The sequence below is a fragment of the Hylobates moloch genome, unplaced genomic scaffold (genome assembly GCF_009828535.3).
Source record: "Hylobates moloch isolate HMO894 unplaced genomic scaffold, HMol_V3 SCAFFOLD_1, whole genome shotgun sequence".
NCBI classification, from domain to species: Eukaryota; Metazoa; Chordata; class Mammalia; order Primates; family Hylobatidae; genus Hylobates; species Hylobates moloch.
Genome location: NW_026652276.1, coordinates 46263233 through 46286741, shown reverse-complemented (window position 1 = coordinate 46286741; position 23509 = coordinate 46263233). Strand labels below are relative to the sequence as shown.

The 23509-nt window shown below is 36.4% G+C and overlaps 1 protein-coding gene across 1 annotated transcript in view; it reads right to left on the bottom strand.

Annotated features, from left to right (window-relative positions):
* Nucleotides 1-23509, bottom strand: part of DNAH7 (dynein axonemal heavy chain 7) — a 330709-nt gene that overhangs the window by 295886 nt on the left and 11314 nt on the right. The window contains exons 5-7 of the mRNA XM_032755099.2: nucleotides 3697-3784; nucleotides 2503-2683; nucleotides 205-277 (exon numbers count right to left, since the gene is read on the bottom strand). Coding sequence (XP_032610990.2) covers nucleotides 205-277; nucleotides 2503-2683; nucleotides 3697-3784 — 342 coding nt within the window. The remainder of the gene's footprint in view (nucleotides 1-204; nucleotides 278-2502; nucleotides 2684-3696; nucleotides 3785-23509) is intronic.

Below are 23509 nucleotides of genomic sequence, written 5' to 3'. Positions count from 1 at the left end.
ACACAGTATCTGTGGAGCACAGTAAAGCAAAGTGCAATAAGATGAGGCAAGCCTGTATATGAAATATATACATACACACATATACATTTATTTATATGTAAATTATAAACATACATTTGAGAAAATATAATTGGTGTATAAATATATAAACATATACAGAAATGGTCACATAATCAACATTCTTAGAGAAATCTGATCACTTACTCAGCACGATGGGCTGGAAGTTCATCTGTCTTCTTACCATCTTTCTCTCGAGGATCTTTTAAAACAAAATCAACTGAAAGAAAATTTTAAAATTCTGATAAATAACCTTATATTAACTGTAGTACATTTCCAAGCAATTGCAAAGCTAGTTCTATTAACTGTTTAAATTATATTAAAGTTATTTAATAATCAGCAATTTGTGCATTTGTGAACAGAAGAAAACTTTTAAAATCTTACAAGAAAATGTATCATGTCTGTGTCTTTGAGGATATATGTTCCCTTTCTCAAAACAATGTGTCCCTCCTCTTTCATTTGAAAGGAATAATTGCTCTTAATATTACATTTTCCTTTATAGCTATTCCATCAAAAATATTCTTGTTGAATTCAAGGTCAACAATACAGGATAGTAGTAGTTCTATTTCACTGAGAAAAGGTACATACAGTTGGCCCTCTGTATCTGCAGGTTTATATTCAGAAAAAAATAACAATAAAAATAACAGACAACAATAAAAATGATACAAATAAAAATACACAGTGTAACAACGATTTACATAGCATGTACATTGTATGAGGTAGTATAAGAAATCTGAAGATGATTTAAAGTATATGGGAGGATGTACATAGGTTATATGCAAATACTATGCCATTTTATATCAGAGACTTGAGCATCTGCAGATTTTGGTATCTGTCAGGGAGGGGAGTGTCCTGGAACCAATCTCCTGTGGATACCAAGGAACAACAGTATTGCCTTGTTCTCTTTTAAATTGCATAAGAGCATAAAACAGTCTTGTTATAAAATCAGTAAAGTCAGCTACCTCGCTTCTGTCTTCTATGGTCTTTAATTCACATTTAATTCTAATTCTTCTGCCCGTCTTTCAAGAAGCTCTAATATGCAAATCGTATGTATTACCCCCTTCCCTACAATCCTTCAGAGACTCTCCTTTACCTTTAAGTGCTCTAAAAAGGCATATAAGGCCCTTCAGATTCTGTCCCCTTCCCCAGATGCACCCTATGCTTTGGCTTCAGAATTGCTTAACAAGCCCAGAAGAGCCTCTCATGGGCGTCTGCTATCATTCACACCATTTCCTAGGCCAAGCATGTTCCCAACTAGACTGTTGCTCATCCTTCAAGACTTAGTTTAGGCTCCTCCAGAGTCCTTCCTAATAAGTCAGAGATGACCTCTTCTCCCTTGCAGTGTATCTTCTGTTTCTTTCCTCTTTGGACTTATTACTTTGCTTTATATTTAGTTATTTGTCTATCTCCTACATTACACTATGAACTCTGAGGGCAGGGATTAGGCTTTTCATTTTTATATCACCAGTATACTCCACAGAAGTCATAAATACAATGAATGTCCTCCACCAATAAGGGTCCCCACATTACTCCAAAGCATTATTATTTCTTCAACTTTAAACACAGCATTCGTCATACTAGGTTTACTATCACAACCAACTGGAGACGCTTTTTTTAAAGTACAGATTCCAAGGCCCTGACTCCAGGGATTTTAATTCAGGTGGGGCCAGAAGTCAGTATTTTTAAAACGGTTCTGGTAATCAGTCAGCCTTAGGATCTATTTGTCTGTACCATGGGTCAACAAATTATTTATGTAAAGGGTTAGACTGTTAACTATTTTCGACTTTGTGGGCCACAAGGACTCTGTCACAACTGCTCAATTTTGTTCTTGTAGCTCTAAAGCAGCCAGATTTGTAGATAACATGCAAATGAATTAGTGTGGCTATGTTCCAATAAAACTTTATGAAAACAGGCAGTGGCCAGATTTGCCTGTGAGCTATAGTTTGTCAACCTTTAGTCTACTGCAACAATTCTGTATTAATCACATTCTAATTTATGACATAAGTAATATTAATGTTCATTGTTAATGCTTACACTTTTAGGTAATTATTTAAATATGTATGTCTTGTCTCATGTCTACACCAAAAGATCCTGAAATGAAGAGACCATCTTAAAGGGAGAGACTATCTCCTAAATGCCTAATGCCTTGCATAAGTTAGACATTCAATAAATATCTTGAGGGATTGAAATTAATGTTTTATAATTTTCTTCAGTGCTATCCTTTGTGGTGGGGATATATCCCTACAAATAGAAATAGAATTATTTTTTGTAATACTACATTAATGGAATTTGCCTCAGATCTTAAGTAATATAACAGCAATGTAAGAAATGGCATAATTATAATATTGTGACTAGTTTCAAGTATAGGTATTAATTATTAATACAAAAATTATCTTTAATGAGACACATACTCAAATTAAAAATAAAAGCATAATACCAATTTACCTATGGATTTCTTTACACTAAGAAGATAATCCTCTCTCATTTCATCAGATAACGTAACTATGCTGTCAGTGAAGACTTTCAGATGTTGTGGAACTAAATCCAGTACATGTTCTAGCCAAGAATCTTCCATTGGGGCTACATGGTCTGTATCAATTCCATGGTGAATATAATAGTAATATCTCTATAAAAAGAAGATAGAAAAATGTAGATGTTTAACAAAAGAAGTATGTTTATCAAAATAAAACTACTGAGCAAAATTCAAGTTTTAGGAGAACAAAGTATTTATAAAGCATAAAAAAGTATTTGGTACAATTCCCGTAGGCATTATTTGAGATCTCCTAAATGTTACAAATGTGTATTTTCATGAAAACTAAAACTCTTATCTCAGTTAATAACTATACTGTAAAACATCAAGTTATATTACCAAATACATGATGTACTTAACAGAGTCCATGCTGAATTAGTGTTTTGTAAATTTTAAAAAATGATTTGTTAGTTTTTGTCTTTTTATTATTATCAGAAGTAGATCTTAAAAGCTGTAAGCAAATCAGTATCTCTATATATTAATTCCAAAAATATTATACAATAGGATTTAGGACATTTCCAACTAGCCTATTAATATTCCATACTATAATTTTATAGCTGCTATTGTGTGTGTTCATAAAATATTCATTTTAAAACAACTTATTTCTATAATAATGAACATTTAACTTCAATATATGTTCACAAATTTTTACAAGTCACTTATTAGAAAAAATTTAAATGTCAAAATACTTTTGAATTAGCAGTGTTGTCTTTGATATTTACATTTTTTAAAATTATTATCTATTTAAATACTTGAAGAATTACTATTTCTAAAGTACATTAATATGCCTTGTAAAATATACATTACATAATTATTATAGGATAATTTCTCATAAAAAATTAAGGCATGTAAAGCTATGTATGACTGAAGCTGGCTTTAATATGGAGAGCAGGTAGATTTGAAATTTTTTTAAATTGTGGTCTTAGGTGGCAAGGGAGAGAATGATTTCTTCTATAAATCCCATAGAGCCTTTTTATAGAACTCTGTATTTATTCCTATGTCCACAGAGTTTCAAAAAGGAGGAGCACAGAGTGATCTCAAAAGTATAAAATTATCTTCAAGTGTTTCTTTCATTTTCAATTATACTGACAAAAGAAATGGCCAGTTACCAAGATGTCTTTCTCTATAGCAGAAGCGGTCGGTTTTGGAATTGTGCTTCCATCAGGGACAGCTGAGTCTAAGTCAGCATCTTGTTGCCTAAGAAAACGATAAACATACTATTCAAAAGTAGATAAGGGGCAGTTAGAACATAAAACAATGGATATAAGAACACCAGGACTATTTTCTATTAAATCATAAGGAAAAATGAATTGTTGAACATTTTACAAACAGTATACACATTTGTTTGGTGCTATATTCCTCTCCAAATACTTTATTCACAGACAATTATATTGGAAGTTACTTGCAAGACCTATTCAGAAATCACACGCTTCTTGATGGCCTTTACTTATTCTTCCTCATTACTTAAGAATCAAGCTCTCTCTTCTTTGAAATTATAAAGGAACACTCTTGCATTATTCCTAAAATATGTATGGTTATTCATAAATATGAGTTTTAAAAAGAACACTGATGGAAAGTACTTTAAACACAGTTTTGCAGAAGGCACAGACATATTCTTCAAAAGGCCATTTCTCAGATTTCTATAGACATACAAGTTAGCAATCAGTGACATGGAAGCTCTTATGTGCCTATGTATTTATTATTAGGTACGTGTTCATATAATACAATAATGTTTGTAACTATAATTCAATTCAAAATATATGCCAAATATGAGCCACATTTTGTGACATGTTCTGAGGATGCACTGGGCAGAAAGGCATAGTTCACATTTTCAAAAAATAAGTTGTTCTGGGATAGCTTTACCTCTTTATAATTGACTGTATCATTCTCTGGATCTCAACTTCATCTAAAATGGATACATGTCAGTGATGCTGTATAATTAAATACATCTTCCCACTAACTGCCCAGTGAGGGGAGACTCGAGGTTCATTGAGTATATCTGAGATACCATACCAAAGTGGGTACCCAGAATAGATCTTCTAACTTATTTATCTTTTGAAAATCCAGGAATCCAGTGTTTTGTGAATTTTATATATTCTTTTCAATTATACGGACAAGATAAAAGAGTCAAGGCTTTGGGTAATGTCTCAGTTTAATTCAATACATAGCTAGTGATCAATAAATGTTTCTTAAGTGAGGGAATGCAAGTATGAAAGTAGTAGAAATCCTCAAAGTATTTAGTACATGGAGAGAAAAGGGTTGATTATTCTAACTACAAATATAATCTTCTCATTACATTGTTGACTATACAGAAGAGAACTCAGGAGTAACGTATTTCAGGAATCAGGAAATCTGGGTTCAGATTCTGCCACTATAAAGCATATGACCTCAGTAACTGTTTGTTTGTTTGTTTTATGGCAGAAATGCTCATCCTACCTACCTTACTGAATTCTAAGAATCAAACAAACCTCATTCTCCGTGTGAATAATGCCTGCCTAGAAAGATGCAGCAGGGCAAGGGTGGGTGAGGAGGTAGAAGGTTGGGGGTTGTAGGAATGGCTGTAGAAGTTCTTCCAGTGAGAATGAAGATCCTTTCAGCTCTAAAACTCCATGATTCTATCATTCTAGGGCCAGCAGTTATTATTGCTCCTCACCGAGAGCAATAATAATGGCAGCTTTTTATTGATTACCTACTCAAGCTCTCAATAGTTTCACATATATTATTTATAATCCTCACACCTATTGTTAAAGAAGACAATGACATAATTATTCCCATTTCACAGATGAAGAAATTGAATGTCAGAGAGGTTTAAATAACCTCCTCTTGGTCATACAGCTAATTAACTATGAAAGGAAGAATTTGCCCATCAATATGTGCTTCCAAACAGCCAGGCTTATTCCATTCAGAAATAAAACAATCAATAGAGGAGACAAGTGGCCTGGGTACAGAGAAAATATGTACTTTATTTCTCAAAAATGAAAAGAACTATATTGATTTTTTTTCTCTTTACAAAATCAGCAGAAGCTTTTGGTTCAAGATGGTGGCATGAGCATTCCTTTTTAAAATTGCCCTGAAAAAAAATGGTAGTGAAATAATTTTAACCCATTAATTGTGAAGAAACTAGAAGAAAAGTCATCAGCTAAGGAGATATTTCACAAATTTCTGGAACCTGAAAAGGAGAGTATATTAGTCCATTTTCACACTGTTGATAAAGACATACCTGAGACTGGGCAATTTAAAAAAGAAAAAGGTTTAATGGACTTACAGTTCCATGTGGTTAGGGAGGCCTCACAATCACGGCAGAAGGCGAAAGCCACTTCTTACATGATAGCAGAAAGACAGAGAAGTGAGAGCCAAGGGAAAGGGGTTTCCCCTTATCAAACCATCAGATCCCATGAGACTTACTCACTACCATGGGAATAATATGGGAGAAACCGCCCCCATGATTCAATTATCTCCCACTGGGTCCCTCTCACAACATGTGGTAATTATGGGAGTACAATTCAAGATGCAATTTGGGTGGGGGCATGGAGCCAAACCATGTCATTCTACCCCTGGCCCCTCCAAATCTCATGTCTTCACATTTCAAAACCAATCATACCTTCCCAACAGTCTCCCAAAGTCTTAACTCATTTCAGCATTAACCCAAAAGTCCACAGTCCAGAGTCTCATCTGAGACAAGGCAAGTCCCTTCCACCTATGAGCATATAAAGTCAAAACAAGCTAGTTACTTCCTAGATATAATTGGGGTACAGGTATTGGGTAAATACAGCCATTCCAGATGGGAGAAACTGGCCAAGACAAAGTGGTTACAGAGCCCATGCAAGTCCAAAATCCAGCAGGGCAGTAAAATTTTCAAGCTCCAAAATGATCTCCTTTGACTCCAGGTCTCTCATCCAGGTCATGCTGATGCAAGAGGTAGGTTCCCATGGTCTTGGGCATCTGTGCCCTGTGGCTTTACAGGGTACAGCCTCACTCTTAGCTGCTTTCACAGACTGGTGTTGAGTGTCTGCAGCTTTTCCAGACAAATGGTGCAAGCTGTCAGTGGATCTACCACTCTGGGGTCTGAAGGACAGTGGTCCTTTTCTCACAGCTCCACTAGGTGGTGCCCCAGTAGGAACTCTGTGTGGGGGCTCTGACCCCACATTTCCCTTCTGCCCTGCTATATCAGAGGTTCTCCATGAGGGCCCTGCCCTTGCAGGAAACTTTTGCCTGGGCATCCAGGCATTTCTATACATCCTCTGAAATCTAGGTGAAGGTTCCCAAAGCCCAATTCTTGACTTCTGTGCACCTGCAAGCTCAACACCACATGGAAGCTGCCAAGGATTGAGGCTTGCACCCTCTTAAGCCACGGCCCAAGCTCCACGTTGGCCCCTTTCAACCACAGCTGGAATGGCTGGGACACAGGGTACCAAGTCCCTAGCTTGCATACAGCACGGGGACCCTGGGTCTGGCCCACAGAACCATTTTCTCCTGGGCTTCTGGGCCTGTGATGGGAGGGGCTGCCATGAAGACCTCTGACAAGCCCTGGAGACATTTTTCCCATTGTCTTGGGGATTAACATTTGGCTCCTCCTTACTTACGCAAATTTCTGCAGCTGGCTTTAATTTCTCCTCTGAAAATAAGATTTTTTTTTCCTATCGTATTGTCAGGTTGCAAATTTTTATGCACTGCATCTCTCATGAAACTGAATGCCTTTAACATCACCTAAGTCACCGCTTGAATGCTTTGCTGCCTAGAAATTTCTTCCACCAGATACCTTAAATCATCTCTCAAGTTCAAAGTTCCACAAATCCCTAGGGCAGGGGCAAAATGCCACCAGTCTCTTTGCTAAAACATAACAAGAGTCACTTTTGCTCCAGTTCCCAACAAGTTCCTCATCTCCATCTGAGACCACCTCAGCCTGGATCTTATTGTCCATATTACTATCAGGCTTTTGGTCAAAGCCATTCAACAAGTCTCTAGGAAGTTCCCAACTTTCCCACATTTTCCTATTTTTTTCTGAGCCTTCCAAACTGTTCCAATCTCTGCCTTTTACCCAGTTCCAAAGTTGCTTCCACATTTTTGTGTATCTTTTCAGCAACACCCCACTATACTGGTACCAATTTACTGTATTAGTCCATTTTCATGCTGCTGATAGACATACCCGAGACTGGGCAATTTACAAAAGAAATAGGTTTAATAGAACTTACAGTTCCATGTGGTTAGGGAAGTCTCACAATCATGGCAGAAGGCAAAAGGTACTTCTTAGGTGTGGTAGCAAGAGAGAGAAATGAGAACCAAGTGAAATGGGTTTCCCCTTATCAAACCATCAGATCTCGTGAGACTTATTCATTACCAGGAGAACAGTATGGGAGAAACCACCCCCATGATTCAATTATGTCCCACCAGGTCCCTTCCACAACATATGGGAATTATGGGAGTGCAATTCAAGATGAGATTTGGGTGGGGACACAGAGCCAAACCATAAAAGAGAGGACAGATGAAACAGAGTTTAAAACACCACAGCCCAAAACTCATACAGGAAGGAAAACAATCTGCCTGGGAGACCACTAGAAAAGGCTCTGGTATCACGGTTGGCAGACACCAAAGGAGAGAATGAGTAGGAAGGCTGAAAACAAGGAGGTTATCTGAACAGCTTTCTGCCAACAAATTACATAAAAAGAATACATTCCCAAAAGGCAAAAAAGGATCAAATATGACCCAATAAACAACAGAAAATCTGATTAGATCTGTATCAAGTACACTAATTGAATTAGTAATTAACTTTCCAACCAAGAAAAGTTCAAGTCCAGATGGCTTCACTAATGAATTTGATCAAACAAGGAGGAAATAATACCAATTCTATACAGATTCTTTCAGAAAATAGAAGAGGTAAAAACACTTCCCAACTCTTTTTATGAGGCCATTAGTGGCCTGATATCAAAGCTAGACAACAATATCACAAGAAAACTACAGGGCCATATCATTCATGAATATAAACTAAAAAATCTCTAACAAAATATTAGCAAATCAAATCCAGCAACATATTAAAAGGATTACACACAATGACTAAGTGAGAGGAATGCAAAGTTGCACTAATATATAAAAAGCAACTAATGTAATATAGCACACTAATAGAATAAAGGACAAAAACCAAATGATCACCTCAATAGACACAGAAAAAGCATTTAACAAAAATCCAGGATTCATTCATGATAAAATCTCTCAGCAAATGTGGAAAGGAAGTGATAAAAGATATCTTTCTATTTCCTTTACATATTTTTTGAGCCCACGTTGTATTATTTTTCTTCATTTAATTATTTAATATGTAATTTAACTGTAAATTGATGATTTATAGTTGTATACGATTATAAGGTAAAAAGTAGTGTTATGATTTATGAATACAATGTGGAATAATTAAAGCTAATTAACATATCCATCACCTCAAATACTTAACACTTTGTGTGGAGAATTTATGAAATTTACTCTCAAAGATTTTGAAATGTACAATACATTTACTATATTTACCATGTTGTACAACACGTTTTAAAGAAAAAAACAAAACTTACCCCTGTCTAATTAAGTCTTTGTAGCCTTTAACCATCATCTCCCCATTCCCCCTGCCTCCCTCCAGCCTCTGGTAACAACCATTCTACTCTCTGCTTCTTTTAGTTCGAGTATTTTAAATTAAACACATGAGAACATGCATATTTGTCTCTCTGTACCTATCTTATATCACTTAGCATAATGTTCTTCAATTCCATCCAAGTTAAATGACAAAATTTCCCTTTTTTAAGGCTGAAGTGTATTCCTTTGTGTATATATACCACATTTTTTTTAATCTATTCATCTGCTGATGGACAGTCAGGTTGATTACATAACTCAGCTATTATAAACAGTGCTGAAATGAACATGGGCATGCAGATGTCTTTTGAATATACTAATTTCAAATCTTTTGGGTGAATACCCAAAAATGAGATTGCTAGATCATATGGTAATTCTATTAGGTTTTTTTTTTGACAAATATTCATACAGTTTTCCATAATGGCTGCACTAATTTACATTCTCACCAACACTGTACAAGGGTTCCCTTTCTCCACAAAGTGTCTTAAAAACCTACAACTAACATTTCACATTAATGTGAAAATCTGAATGCTTTCTCCCTTAGACTAAGAATTCCACTCTCACCAATTCTTTTCAATAATATACCAAAGGACCTAATAAGTGCAAAAAGGATATAAAAAGAAGAGCATCCAAGTTGGAAATGAAGAAATAAAATTGTTTTTACTTGCATACAGCATGATCGTATGTATAGGAAATTCTAAGGAACTTTTAAAAGCTCTAAAATAAGTAAGTTTAGTAAGGTCTCAAAAATATAAGGCCAACAAGCAAAAATCAATTGATTTTTCTATATACTGGCAAAGAACAACCAGAATATAAAATTCAATAATTTCATTCACAATAAAATTTTTAATGGAATTACATTTTTAAAAAGAAGGGCAAGATTTCTACACAAAAATGTATATAAAGTGCTGAGAGCAACCAAAGATCTAAATAAGTGGAGAGAAATAACATGTTCATGGACTAGGCAACTCAGTATAACGGAAATGACAATTCTCCAAAAATTGATTCATAGTCTCAATGCAATGGTTTCTAAGTCCCAGTAGGCATTTTTCCTTTGCAAAATCTGACAAGCTGATCTCTAAATGTATGTAGAAATGCAAAAGACCTAAAACACCCAAAATAATTTTGAAAAAGAAGAATAAATTTTGAGGGCTTAAACTATCTAATTTCAAAACTTACTATGAAGCTAAAGTAATCAAGGTAAGTATGGTACTGGTGTAAAAATAAACATATAGATCAATGGAACAGAAACAGCCCCTTGTATATGGTCAAATTATTTTCCACAACTATGCCAAGGTAATTCAAGGGATTAGGGGTTGAAACCTTTGAACATTTATATGCCAAAAAATTGAACCTCAAACCACACCTTACACCATAGACAAAAATGAAGTTGAAATGTATCACGCATGTAAATGTAAGAGTTAAAATTATTTTTAAAAACCTAGGCCAGGCACAGTGGTTCATGCCTGTAATCCCAGCACTTTGGGAGGCCGAGGCAAATGGATCACCCGTGGTCAGGAGTTTGAGACCAGCCTGACCAACATGGTGAAACCTCATCTATACTAAAAACACAAAAATTAGCTGCTTGTGGTGGTGCACACCTGTAATCCCAGGTACTTGAGAGGCTGAGGTAGGAAAATCGCTTGAACCTGGGAGGTGGAGGTTGCAGTGAGCCAAGATCACACCACTGCACTCCAGCCTGGGTGACAGACAAAGACTCCATCTCCAAAAAAAAAAAAAAAAAAAAAAAAAAAACCCTATAAGACTTCCAGAAGAAAATATAGGAGGAAATCTTTGAGAATTTGTATTAGGAAAAGATTTATATGACTCCAAAAGTATGAACAACAAAAGGAAAATTGATAAATTATATTTTAACAAAATGTAAAACTTTTTATTTTCAAAAAATATTGATATAACCTGCAACCATTGTTGCATCACCTTCTAGTGTATGAAGTCTGATGAGTCTTTTCACCACCTCTAAGGCACTTTGGATTTGTTGGAGGAAGAAAACTAAATCAACAAAGGAGAAGAGAAGATAACAGAAGACTGTCATGTTTACTGCCAAACTGCTCTCAAGAATGATTTTATGAAGTAGTTGAAGAGAGGCACCCAGTGCCTATCTTCTCTATAAAGAAGGACCAAAACAGCAAGTACATAAACACACATCAAGTAGAGCATCTAGGGGAGAACACTGGAATCCAGCAGAGAAAAAACAGGGACCCTCTGAGGCATGGAAAGCTCAAGATGGCAATGTAGAGAGGAAAGTAGGGCAGTAGGCCAGTTCAGCCCAGAGCCAGAGGAATGCTCCATTACAGGAGCATTGTAAGTGAGATATTTCCCAGCTGCTCACATTTCCACCAAAGAAACCTGCGGTCCTAGATACAAAAAAGCCTGTTGGCTCTCAGAATCCCTGAGCCTAGCATAGGGTGCTGCATGGAGCACCCACAACTGCATTGATCCAGAAAGGGAACTTGGGCTAAATCCCACTTCTGGAACCCAAGCTGCTATAGCACTGCACCATTTTGAGAGCAGAGCCAACACCACAGGATTATACCCTGCCCTTGGTACAATAGTACCTGCATCTCCACATTCTTTTTGTTTGTTTGTTTGTCTTTTTCAGACAGAGTTTCACTCTTGTTGCCCAGGCTGGAGTGCAATGGTGTGATCTCAGCTCACTGAAACCTCTGCCTCCTGAGTTCAAGCAATTCTCCTGCCTCAGCCTCCCAAGTAGCTGGAATTATAGGTGCCCGACACCATGCCCAGCTAATTTTTTTGTATTTTTAGTAGGGACAGGGTTTCACCATGTGGGCCAGGCTAGTCTTGAACTCCTGACCTCAGGTGATCTGCCCGCCTCAGCCTCTCAAAGTTCTGGGATTACAGGCATGAGCCACCGTGCCTGGCCTCCACATTCTTAAGGCCCCACTGACATCCCCCTACATCCACCCAGAGGGCTACAATAGCATGGCATTGGCTGAACCCCATGGGGAGCCACACCATCAGCACCCAAGTTCATGCAGTGTCCTACTACCCAAGGAATAGGCAGTCCAGCACATCAAGGAGTCTTCCCCCAAGGTATTGGGAACCAAAGTGTGTACTCCCCAGAGCCTAAGAGCAGTCTACCTGGGGCCACTGCCACCAACAATGACCGTGCCCCCTCATCAGCAGGGCCACTGTGTGTCCCACCTGGGGGTCCAGGGACCAGCCTGCCCACCCCACTGCAGACGCTGCCAGTGCCCACCTGCCCCACCCTGGACCTTTCCAGCTGGCCTGTGGCCGACACCAATACTCTGGGTGTGATCCATTCTAGCACTCAAGGACCAACCTGCCTTCACTATTGCTGGCATCTACGCAACCCATCTGGGCCCCAAAGAGCAGATCTCCTTGCCTACTAGTGCCCACATGCTCTGCCTAGAGACCTAAGGACTGGCATTCCCAGGGCTCAACACTGCCAGTGCCCATACATGCCACCCAGGAAACCAAGGACCAGTCTACCTAGCCCACTGTCACCATTGCCAGCACCGACACACTCCTCCTGGGACCCAGATACTGCCCTCCATGAGTCATACCAAATCCCCTGCCAGTGCCCCCACGCACCAACTAGGGACCTAAGGACTAGCCTACCTGGTATCCCTGTCCTTAGCAAAGCCTCATCACAGCCTCCACAAAAACCCACAGCCTAGCCACTAAGTAATTTGCAGACACTACTGATATTAAATACAATCAAAGTAATCATATGAACATTACACTATGGTGTCCACCCAGAACCAAAGCCAAAGCACCCCACCCAGTTAACATATTGATACATTCACAAGAAAAAGTATTTTCCTATGGAAGCTACTTCATAAAATTGGAAGAAGTGACGGTTATAAGAGATGCACAGATATCAACATAAGGACCACAGAAACATGAAAAAATCAAGGAAACACAACGCCTGCAAAGGAACACAATAATTCTCTACCAACAAGCCCCAAAGAAAAGGAAATTTAAAAAGCGCCTGAAAAGGAATTAAAAATAATGATCTCAAGAAAACTCAGCAAGATACAAGAGAACACATATAAACAACACAAACAAATCAGAAAAACTCATAATCTGAATTAGAAATTTAATGAAAAGATAGATGTCACAAAAAAGAACCAAACAGAAATCCTGAAACTGAAGAATTCAATGGACAAAATAAAAAATAAAATCATGAGTTTCTGCAATGGACTAGATCAAGTAGAAGAAAGAATTTTTTAACTTGAAGACAGGTATTTTGAAATAACCCAGGGAGACAACAAAAATGAATCAAAAACAATGAAGAAAGCCTGAGGGGCATATGGGATACCATCAAGCAAACAAATACTGAAATTTGGCGAGTTCCAGAAGGAGAAAAGATGGGAAAAAGCATAGAAAATTAATTTAATGAGATAATAACTGAAAACTTCCCAAGACTTAGAAGAGATATAAACATCTAGAAATACAAAACTAAGAAAAATCCACAAATAGATTCAATCCAAAAAGTTCCTCTCTGTGGCACAACATATATAGTTAATCTGTCAAAAGTCAAAGACAAAGAATTCTGAAAACAGCACAAGAAAACTTGCTGTAAAATTTTCTTGTCAAGTGACATATAAGGGAATTGTCAACCAAAAAACAGCATATTTATCAGCAGAAACCTTAAAGACCAAGACAGAATAAGACTATATATTCAAAGTGCTAAAACAAAAAAAACTGTCAACCAAGAATACTATACTTAGCAAAGCTATCCTTCAGAAGTGAAGAGAAATAAAGACTCCCTAACAAATAAAAACTGAGCAAATTCACCACCACTAAACAGGTCCTACAGGAAATTGTTAAGAGAGATCTACATCTGGAAGCAAAAGGATGATATCTACCATCATGAAAACACACTAAAGTATAAAATTCACTAGAAGAGCAGACACACAAATGAGAAAAAGGAATCAAGCAATACTATTACAGAAGAACACCAAATCACAAAGGTAAGCAGTAAGAGGAGAACAAAGGCCATATAAAACCACCAGAAAACAATCATTAAAATGACAGGAGTAAGCCCTCACCTATTAATAACAACCTTTAATATATATATAAACAGTTTAAATTCCCCTAATTAAAAGATACAGACTAGTTGAGTTGATTAAAAAAAAAAAACCCAACTATATGCTGCTGACAAGAAACTCACTTCACCTGTTAAGGTACACATATAGACTAAAAATGAAGATATTCCATGCAAATGGGAACCAAAAACAGGTTTAGAATTTGCATGGTGTATCTTCACTTTTAGTTTATGTGTGTCTTTACAGATGAAGTAGTCACTATACTTCTATCAGACAAAATAGACTTTAAGTAAAAAAACATACAAAGAGATAAAGGAGATCATTATATAATGAAAAGGGATCAATTCACCAAGTAGATCTAATTATAAATATATACCCACTCAATACTGGAGCATTCAGATATATAAAGAAAATATTATTAAAGTTAAGGAGAGACATAGACCAATACAATAATAGAAAGGGAATTTAATTCCCCACTTTCAGCATTGGACAGATCATCTAGAGAGTAAATCAACAAAGAAACGCTGAACCTAAACCACACTGTAGACCAAATAGACCTAATAAACATTTACAAAATGTTCCTTTCAATAGCTACAAAATATGCATTCTTCTCATCAGTGCATGGAACATACTCCAGGTTAGACCATATGTTAGGCCACAAAACAAGTCTCAGCAAATGTAAAAAAATCAAATCGGACACAATGAAGTAAAACTAGAAACCAATAGCAAGAGGAACTTTGAAAACAGTACAAATACAGGGACATTAAATACCAAGCTCATGAAGAACCACTGGATCAATGAAAAAATTAAGACGGAAATAAAAAATTTCTTGAAACAAATAAAAATGAAAACATAGTATACTAAAACCTATGGAATACAGCAAAAGCAGTGCTAAAAAGGAAGTTTATAGTAAGAAACCTGTAAAAAATAGATTTCAAATAAACAACATAAAAACATACCTTAAGGAAATAGAAAAGCAAGAACAAATCAAATCCAAAATTAGTAGAAGAAATAATAAAGACCAGAACTAAATAAAAGAGACCAAAATCCAAGTGCAGTGGTTCACGCCCATAATCCCAGCACTTTGGGAAGCCAAGACAGCTGGATCACTTGAGGCCAGGAGTTAGAGACTAGCCTGGCCAATGTGGCAAAACCCTACCTCTGCTAAAAATAGAAAAAATTAGCTGGGGGTGGTGGTGTGTGCCTGTTATCTCAGCTACTTAGGAGGTTGAGGCATGAGAAGCACTTGAACCCAGGAGGTGGAGGTTGGAGTGAGCCTAGGTTACATCACTGTACTCAACAGAGTGAGTTTCTGCCTCAAAAAAAAAAAAAAGAGACAAAAAAAAGTTTTTAAAATTTAGTTTTTTAAAAAGATAAATAAAATTGACAAACCACTAACTAGAATAAAAAAAAACATTAGAGACTATTATGATCGACAACTACACAACAATAAATTCAAAAACCTAGAAAAAATAGACACATCCCTAGAACCATATAACCTACCAATATTGAACCAGGGAAGAAATAGACAAATAATGAGTAATGAGATTGAATCAGTAATAAAATTATTTGCACAAATAATAAGTAATGAGATTGAATTAGTAATAAAAAGTTTCCCCAAAAAGAAAAGCCCAACACTGGATAACTTTACTGCTGAACTCTATGAAAATTTTAAAGTATTAACACCAATTCTTCTCAAACTATTCCAAAAACTTGAAGAGAAAAGAATTTTTCCTAACTCATTCTACAAGGTAAGCATTACCTTGATACCAAAATCAGATAAGGATACAACAAAAGGAGAAAACTACAGGTCAATATTCCTGATGACCTGACACAAAAATCCTCACCAAAATACTAAAACCAAATCCAATAATACACCAAAAAGATAATATACCACAATCAAGGGGGATTTATTCTGGGAATGCAAGGATGGTTCAACATTCATAAATCAATATATGTGATACACCACATCAACCAAAGAAAGAGAAACCATACAATCATCTTCATAGATGTGGAAGAAGCATTTGATAAAATTCAACATGCCCTTGTGAAAAAACTCTCCACAACCTTGGTACAGAAGGAATATACCACAAAACAATAAAGGCCATATATGACAAATCCGCAGCTTTCATCATACTAAATGGGGATAAATTAAAATAGTTTTCTCTAAGATCTGGAACAAGAGAAGGTTGCCACTTTCACCACTTTTATTCAACATTGTACCAGAAGTCTTAGCCAGAACAATTATTCAAGATAAAGAAAGGCATCCTAACTGGAAAGGTAGAAGTCAAATTGTTCTTGTTTGCAAATGACATGATCTTATATTTAGAAAGAAAAAAAAGGACTCTACCCAAAAATTGTTAGAACTGATAAATGAATTCAGCAAAGTTGCAAGATACAAAATCAACATACAAAACTCAGTAGCATTTCAATATACCAATAGCAAACATTCAGAAAAAGAAAGCAATCCAATTTATAACAGCTAAGAAACTAATTACCTAGGAAGAAATTTAATCAAAAAATGAAAGATCTCTACAATGAAAAATATAAAACACTGAAAAAAACAAATTGAAGAAAATCCCTTAAAAAACGCAAAGCAATCATGGATTGGAAAAATTATTATTGTTAAAATGTCCATACTGCCCAAAGCAATCTATATGTTCAATACACTCCCTATCAAAATACAAATGACACTATTCACAGACATAGAAAAAACAATCCTAAAATTTATATGGAATCACAAAAGACCCCAAATAGCCCTAATCCTTAACAACAACAAAAACAAAATGACCAAAAATGGAGGAATCACACTACCAGACTTCAAAATACAGTACAAAGCTTTAGTAACCAAAACAGCATAATGCCGACATAAAAACAGACACTTAGACCTATGGAAAAGATTAGAGAAAGCATAAATAAATCCATGCATTTATATTTAACTCATTTTTGACAAAGGTGCCAAGAACATACATTGGGGAAGGGACAGCCTCTTCAATAAATGGTGCTGGGGAAACTGGGTATCCATATGCAGAAGAATAAAACTAGACCTCTATCTCTCACTATCTACAAAAATAAAATGAAAATGGATTAACGACTTAAATCTAAGACCTGAAACTATGAAAGTACTACAAGAAAACACTGGAAACATGCTTCAGGAGATTGGCCTGGGCAAAGAGTTTTTGGGGTAAGACCTCAAAAGCATAAGCAACAAAAGAAAAAACAAGATTATATCAAGCTAAAAATATTTGCACAGCAAAAGAAACAATCAACAGAATGAAGAGACAACCCACAGAATGGGAGAAAATATTTGCAAACTATCCATACACAAGGGATAAGGGATTAATAACCAGAATATATAAGGAACTCAACTCAACAACAACAAATAATAATAATAATAATAATTTGATTAAAAATGGACAAATGATCTGAATAGATATTTCTCCAAAGAAGACGTACATATGGCCAACAGATGTGTGAAAACTTGCTCAACATCTCTAATGATCACGGAAATGCAAAGCAAAACCACAATGAGATATTATCTTACCCCAGTTAAAATGGCTATTATCAAAAAGACAAAAAATAACAGATGTGGGCAAGGATGTAGAGAAAGAGAATTCACACACATTGTTGGTGGGAATGTAAATTAGTACAGCCAATATAGAAAACACTATGGAAGTTCCTTTAAAAACTAAACGTAGAATTATTAGGTTGTTGCAAAAGTAATTACAGAATACTATATGATCCAGAAATCCTATTGCTGGGTATATATTCAAAATAAAGAAAATAAGTATATCAAAGAGTTATCTGCACAAAGAAATAATAAATATTTGAGGGGACAGATATCCCAATTACCCTGATTTGATTGTATACATATATTGAAATATTACATGTATCCCATAAATATATAAAATTATTTTGTACCAATAGTGTGAAAAGATAAGGCACAAACTGGGAGATAATATTTGCAAAAGATATCTGAAATGGACTTGTAAAGGACATATATAAAGAACTCTTCCAATGCATAGAGCAGCAGCAAACTACCCAATAAAAAAATGGGCCAAATATTTAAATAGGCACCTCATCAAAGAAGATACATGAATGCCAAACAAGCACAAAAAATGATACCCAATGTTAGTCATTAGGGAAATCAACTTAAAGCCATAATAAGATAAAACACATCTACTAGAATGGCTACAGTGTCAAAACAAAATAAAATAAAAACAAAATGTGGGCAAGATGGAGAAACTGGAAACTTCTTCATTTATTGTTTGTAGGAATAGAAAATGTACAGCAGCTTGGAAAACAATTTGGCATGTCTTAAAAAGTTGAACATACACCTACTATACAACTCCCCATTCTATACCCAGCTATCTGCCCAGGAGAAATGAAAATGTATGTTCACAAGAAGACGTGCATGCAAATGTTCACAGCAGCATCATTCATGATAGTCAAAATCCAAACACAATAAACGCCATGAATAAACCTCAGAAATAAATATATGATTGCAGTTATATGAAATTTTAGAAAAGGTAAAGGTATAGAGATAGAAGACTAGCGATTGCCTGGGGCAACCAGTGGGCAAGAGGATTAATCGAAATGGCAAGTGGAAACTTTTGTGAATCACACAAGTATTCTAAAGCTGGATTTTGGTGAACGTTGTGCAACTACAAAAATTCACTAAATTTACAAATTTTACATTTAACATACATTTACATTTAACATAGATGAATTTAGTGGCATGTGAATTATCTCTCAATAAAGCTTTTTTTAAAAAAAAGGAAAAAAAAGCCTATCTGTGAGGCTTTGAAAATAAAATGTTCCCCCCCAAAAAAGGTTAGAGAGAACCAAGACAGATTACCAACAAAATAACGACAAATAAAGTCACATAGGGTTCTCGTCAACAATGCATGCCAAAACATAATGGTTATCTCTCACCTTATACAAAAATCAACTCAAGATGGATCAAAGACTTAAATCTAAGATCGGAAACCACAAAAATTCTAGAAGATTACATCAGAAAAACTTCTGGATATTAGCTTAGGCAAAGAGTTCATGATCAAGAATCCAAAAGTACATGCAACAGAAACAAAGATAAATAGATGGGACCTAATTAAACTAAAAAGCTCCTGCACAGCAAAAGAAGTAATCAGCAGAGAAAACAGACAACCCACAGAGTGGGAGAATAAATTCACAAACTATGCATCTGACAGAGGACTAATATCCAGAATCTATAAGGAACTCAAAAAATCAGGAAGAAAAAAATCCCATCAAAAGTGGGCTAAGGACATGAATAGACAATTTTCAAAAGAAGACATGCAAATGGCCAACAAGCATATGAAAAAATACTCAACATCCCTAACTATCGGGGAAATGCAAATCAAAACCACAATGCAATACCACTTTACTCCTGCAAGAATGGCCATAACTTAAAAATCAAAAAATAATAGATGCTGGCATGGATGTGTTGAAAAGGGAACACTTTTACACGGCTAGTGGGAATGTAAACTACTACAACGACTATAGAAAACAGTATGGAGATTCCTTAAAGAACTAAAGATAGAACTATCATTCGATGAAGCAATCCCATTACCCGGTATCTGCCCAGAGGAAGTCATTATATATAAAAAAGACACTTGCACACACGTTTATAGCAGCAAAATTCACAATTGTAAAAATACAGAACCAGCCTAAATGCTCATCAATCAATAAGTGGATAAAAAAATGTTTTATATATGTGTGTGTGTGTGTGTGTATACATACACACACACACACACATCATGGAATACTACTAAAAAGGAATAAAATAACAGCATTCGCAGCAACGTGGATGGAGTTGGTGACCATTATTCTAAGTGAAGTAACTCAGGAATGGAAATCCAAACATTGAATGTTCCCACTCATATGTGGGAGCTAAACTATGAGGACGCAAAGGCATAAGAATGATATAATGGACTCTGGAGACTCAATGGGGAAGGGGTGCAGGGGGGTGAGGGATAAAAGACTACACATTGGGTACAGTGTACACTGTTTAGATGATGGGTGCACCAAAATCTCAGAAATCACCACTAACGAATTTATCCATGTAACCAAACACCACCTGTTTCCTCAAAAACTATTGAAATAATAATTTTTAAAAAGGTAATCATTAATATTTTTCAATCTATAATTTCCCAGAGGAAATATAGAAATATAGAAATAATAGCAGGGGAAACCTGCTATTATTCTTTAATACTACAGCCAACTTAACCATTAATTCAAGAAAAAGGATGAAATTGAGACCTTTATAGACATGAATATCTAGAGTTTACTACTCATTATTTTCATTGAAAGAACTACTGGCCAGACACAACGGCTCACACCTATAATCCCAGCACTCTGAGAGGTTGAGGTAGGGAATCACTTGAGCCCAGGAGTTTGAGACCAGCCTGGGCAACATGGTGCAACCCCATCTCTACAAAAAATAGTAATAATACAAAAAATTAGTCAGGCGTGGTGGCACGCACCTTAGTCAGGAGGCTGAGGTGGGAGAAACATCTGATCCCAGGGTGTCTAAGCCTGGAGTGAGCCATGATCATGCCACTGCACTCCAGCCTGGGCAAGAGGGTGAGATTCTGTCTCAAAAAAGAGAGGGAGAGAAGAAAAGAAAGAGAAGGAGAAGGAGAAGAAGGAGAGAGAGAGGGAGGGAAGAGAAAGAAGAAGGGAAGGGAAGGAAAGGGAAGGAGGGAGGAGAAAGAAAAGAAAAAAAAAGAAAAGAGGGAGGAAGGGAGGGAGGGAAGGAAGGAAGGAAGGGGAGAGAGAGAGAGAGAGAGAGAGAGAAAGGCAGAAAGAAGGAGCAAATTTCTAAGAGACAAACTTCAGCAAAAAAGAAAATGAACCCAGAAATGAGGAGTGGAATGCAAAAGCAACTTTCTAAAAATTTTGAAAAAAAAAAAAAAAAAAAAGAAAACATGAAAAAGTCAGGAAACAACAGGTGCTGGAGAGGATGTGGAGAAATAGGAACACTTTTACACTGTTGGTGGGACTGTAAACTAGTTCAACCATTGTGGAAGACAGTGTGGCAATTCCTCAGGGATCTACAACTAGAAATACCATTTGACCCAGCCATCCCATTACTGGGTATATACCCAAAGGATTATAAATCATGCTGCTATAAAGACACATGTACACGTATGTTTATTGCAGCACTATTCACAATAGCAAAGAGTTGGAACCAACCCAAATGTCCAACAACGATAGACTGGATTAAGAAAATGTGGCACATATACACCAATGGAATACTATGCAGCCATAAAAAATGATGAATTCATGTCCTTTGTAGGGACATGGATGAAGCTGGAAAACATCATTTTCAGCAAACTATCACAAGGACAAAAAACCAAACACCACATGTTCTCACTCATAGGTGGGAATTGAACAATGAGAACACATGGACACAGGAAGGGGAACATCACACTCCGGGGACTGTTGTGGGATGGGGGGTAGGGGGAGGGATAGCATTAGGAGAATATACCTAATGCTAAATGACGAGTTACTGGGTGCAGCACACCAACATGGCACATGTATACATATGTAACAAACCTGCACATTGTGCACATGTACCCTAAAACTTAAAGTATAATAATAATAATAAAAAAACATGTTAGTAAATCTAAGTGTTAAAAAAAAGAGAGAGAGAAAATATGGGTACTCAAGGACTTGGTGGAACTGAAATATTAAACAATAATCACATAGAAAACATAAAGGAAAGCTCAGAGCTAAATTAAATTATGTTAAGGTCTTTGTGTGTTATTCAGAAGGAAGATAGAAAAAAATGAATTTTCAACCTTAAGAAATATAAATTAAATATGTAATTTTAAACGTTAGGGTAACCATTAAAAGAACAGAAATATATTTCATAGCTTTTAAGCCAATAAAAATAAAGGAAGAATAGAGAAAATTCAATAGAAAGCAGAAAAAGAAAAAAATAAGCAGAAGCAACGTATGATAAATAGAAAACATAAAATATATTGGTAGAAGTCCACATATGTGAGAAATACCAATAAATACAAATGGGATTAAACAAGCTATTAAAGCATAGAACTCTAAGATTGAATTTCAGTAAGTCCATCTATATCCTGTTTATAAAAGGCACAACTGAAAAATGACAAAAGATGGTTAAAATAGACTTGTTTCTCACAACACAGAAACAAAAAAAAGCCTCCCAGTACAACTGTATAAATACTGGATAGTATATCACAAAGCTCCTTTTAAATGTATAGCTGAGCTTACAAGAAAAAAAAACAGAAAAATCAGGAGGAAAATAAATTAAGTAGCCAGGCATGGCCATCCTAAGGCTATGGCTGCCCTTATGGGGGCAGGGCCTTGGATTTTCATGCCCATATGGGGAAGAAGATGATGCCATAGGCCTGAGTGAAATGGGGAATTCCAACTGAAATCCTGTATAAAGCTGAAACAAGATCTGTCCTATCCTCAAATAAGGGAAGACTAAAAATAACAGGCACAGGAAGTTGTGTCAAGAAAGCTTATCTTTCTTGGCCAGGGCTTTAGGTAGAAAAAAAAAATTCTTCTAAAAATTAGTAACCAGAGGTCTACCCTCCATTGATTTGGGTGTTGATCATACTGCTTGTTTGATCTGAGAGTGCTTAAGTCAAGAAAACAAGGTAAGTGGGGAAAGCTGGTAGCATCCTAGTGGCACCTGGCAAAAGCAAACTCAAAACCACTCTAGAAGAAGCACATATGCTCAACCCAGCTGCATGGGACTCCGATACACTCCTCTTTAGCCTTGTAAGCACTCAGTACCCACTGTCCTCCCTTCAAGATGACCATCTAGCCAGTAAAGTCCCACATGGGACAGTAGAACAGGGTCCTGTGGGTGAGTTACCACAATGGGTCACGAAACCCCATTTGTCCCACAAATGGTGTACACCCTGAGAATCATAACGAAACTAAACACAATACTAAGCAACTAGCACAAAGTGGTGTGGAAACAAGGCAAAAGAGGAGCTGGTGACTTGCATCTGCCTTGCTCTTTATGAACTGTCCTGAAACAGTGAGACCCAGGTAAGACCAGGCCCTGCACACACTGCTGACCATTTCACCCCAATTCCTTTTCTATACAAGGAGAATCACAATGCCAGAAAAGTCACCCCCATCATCTAAGCAGATGAGATCGGGGAAAAAAAACCTGCTAGAATCCTCCACTGGCTACCATGGCTATAATAAGAACTCTCAGAAATTCAGCCAACATTAAGTATTAACATTG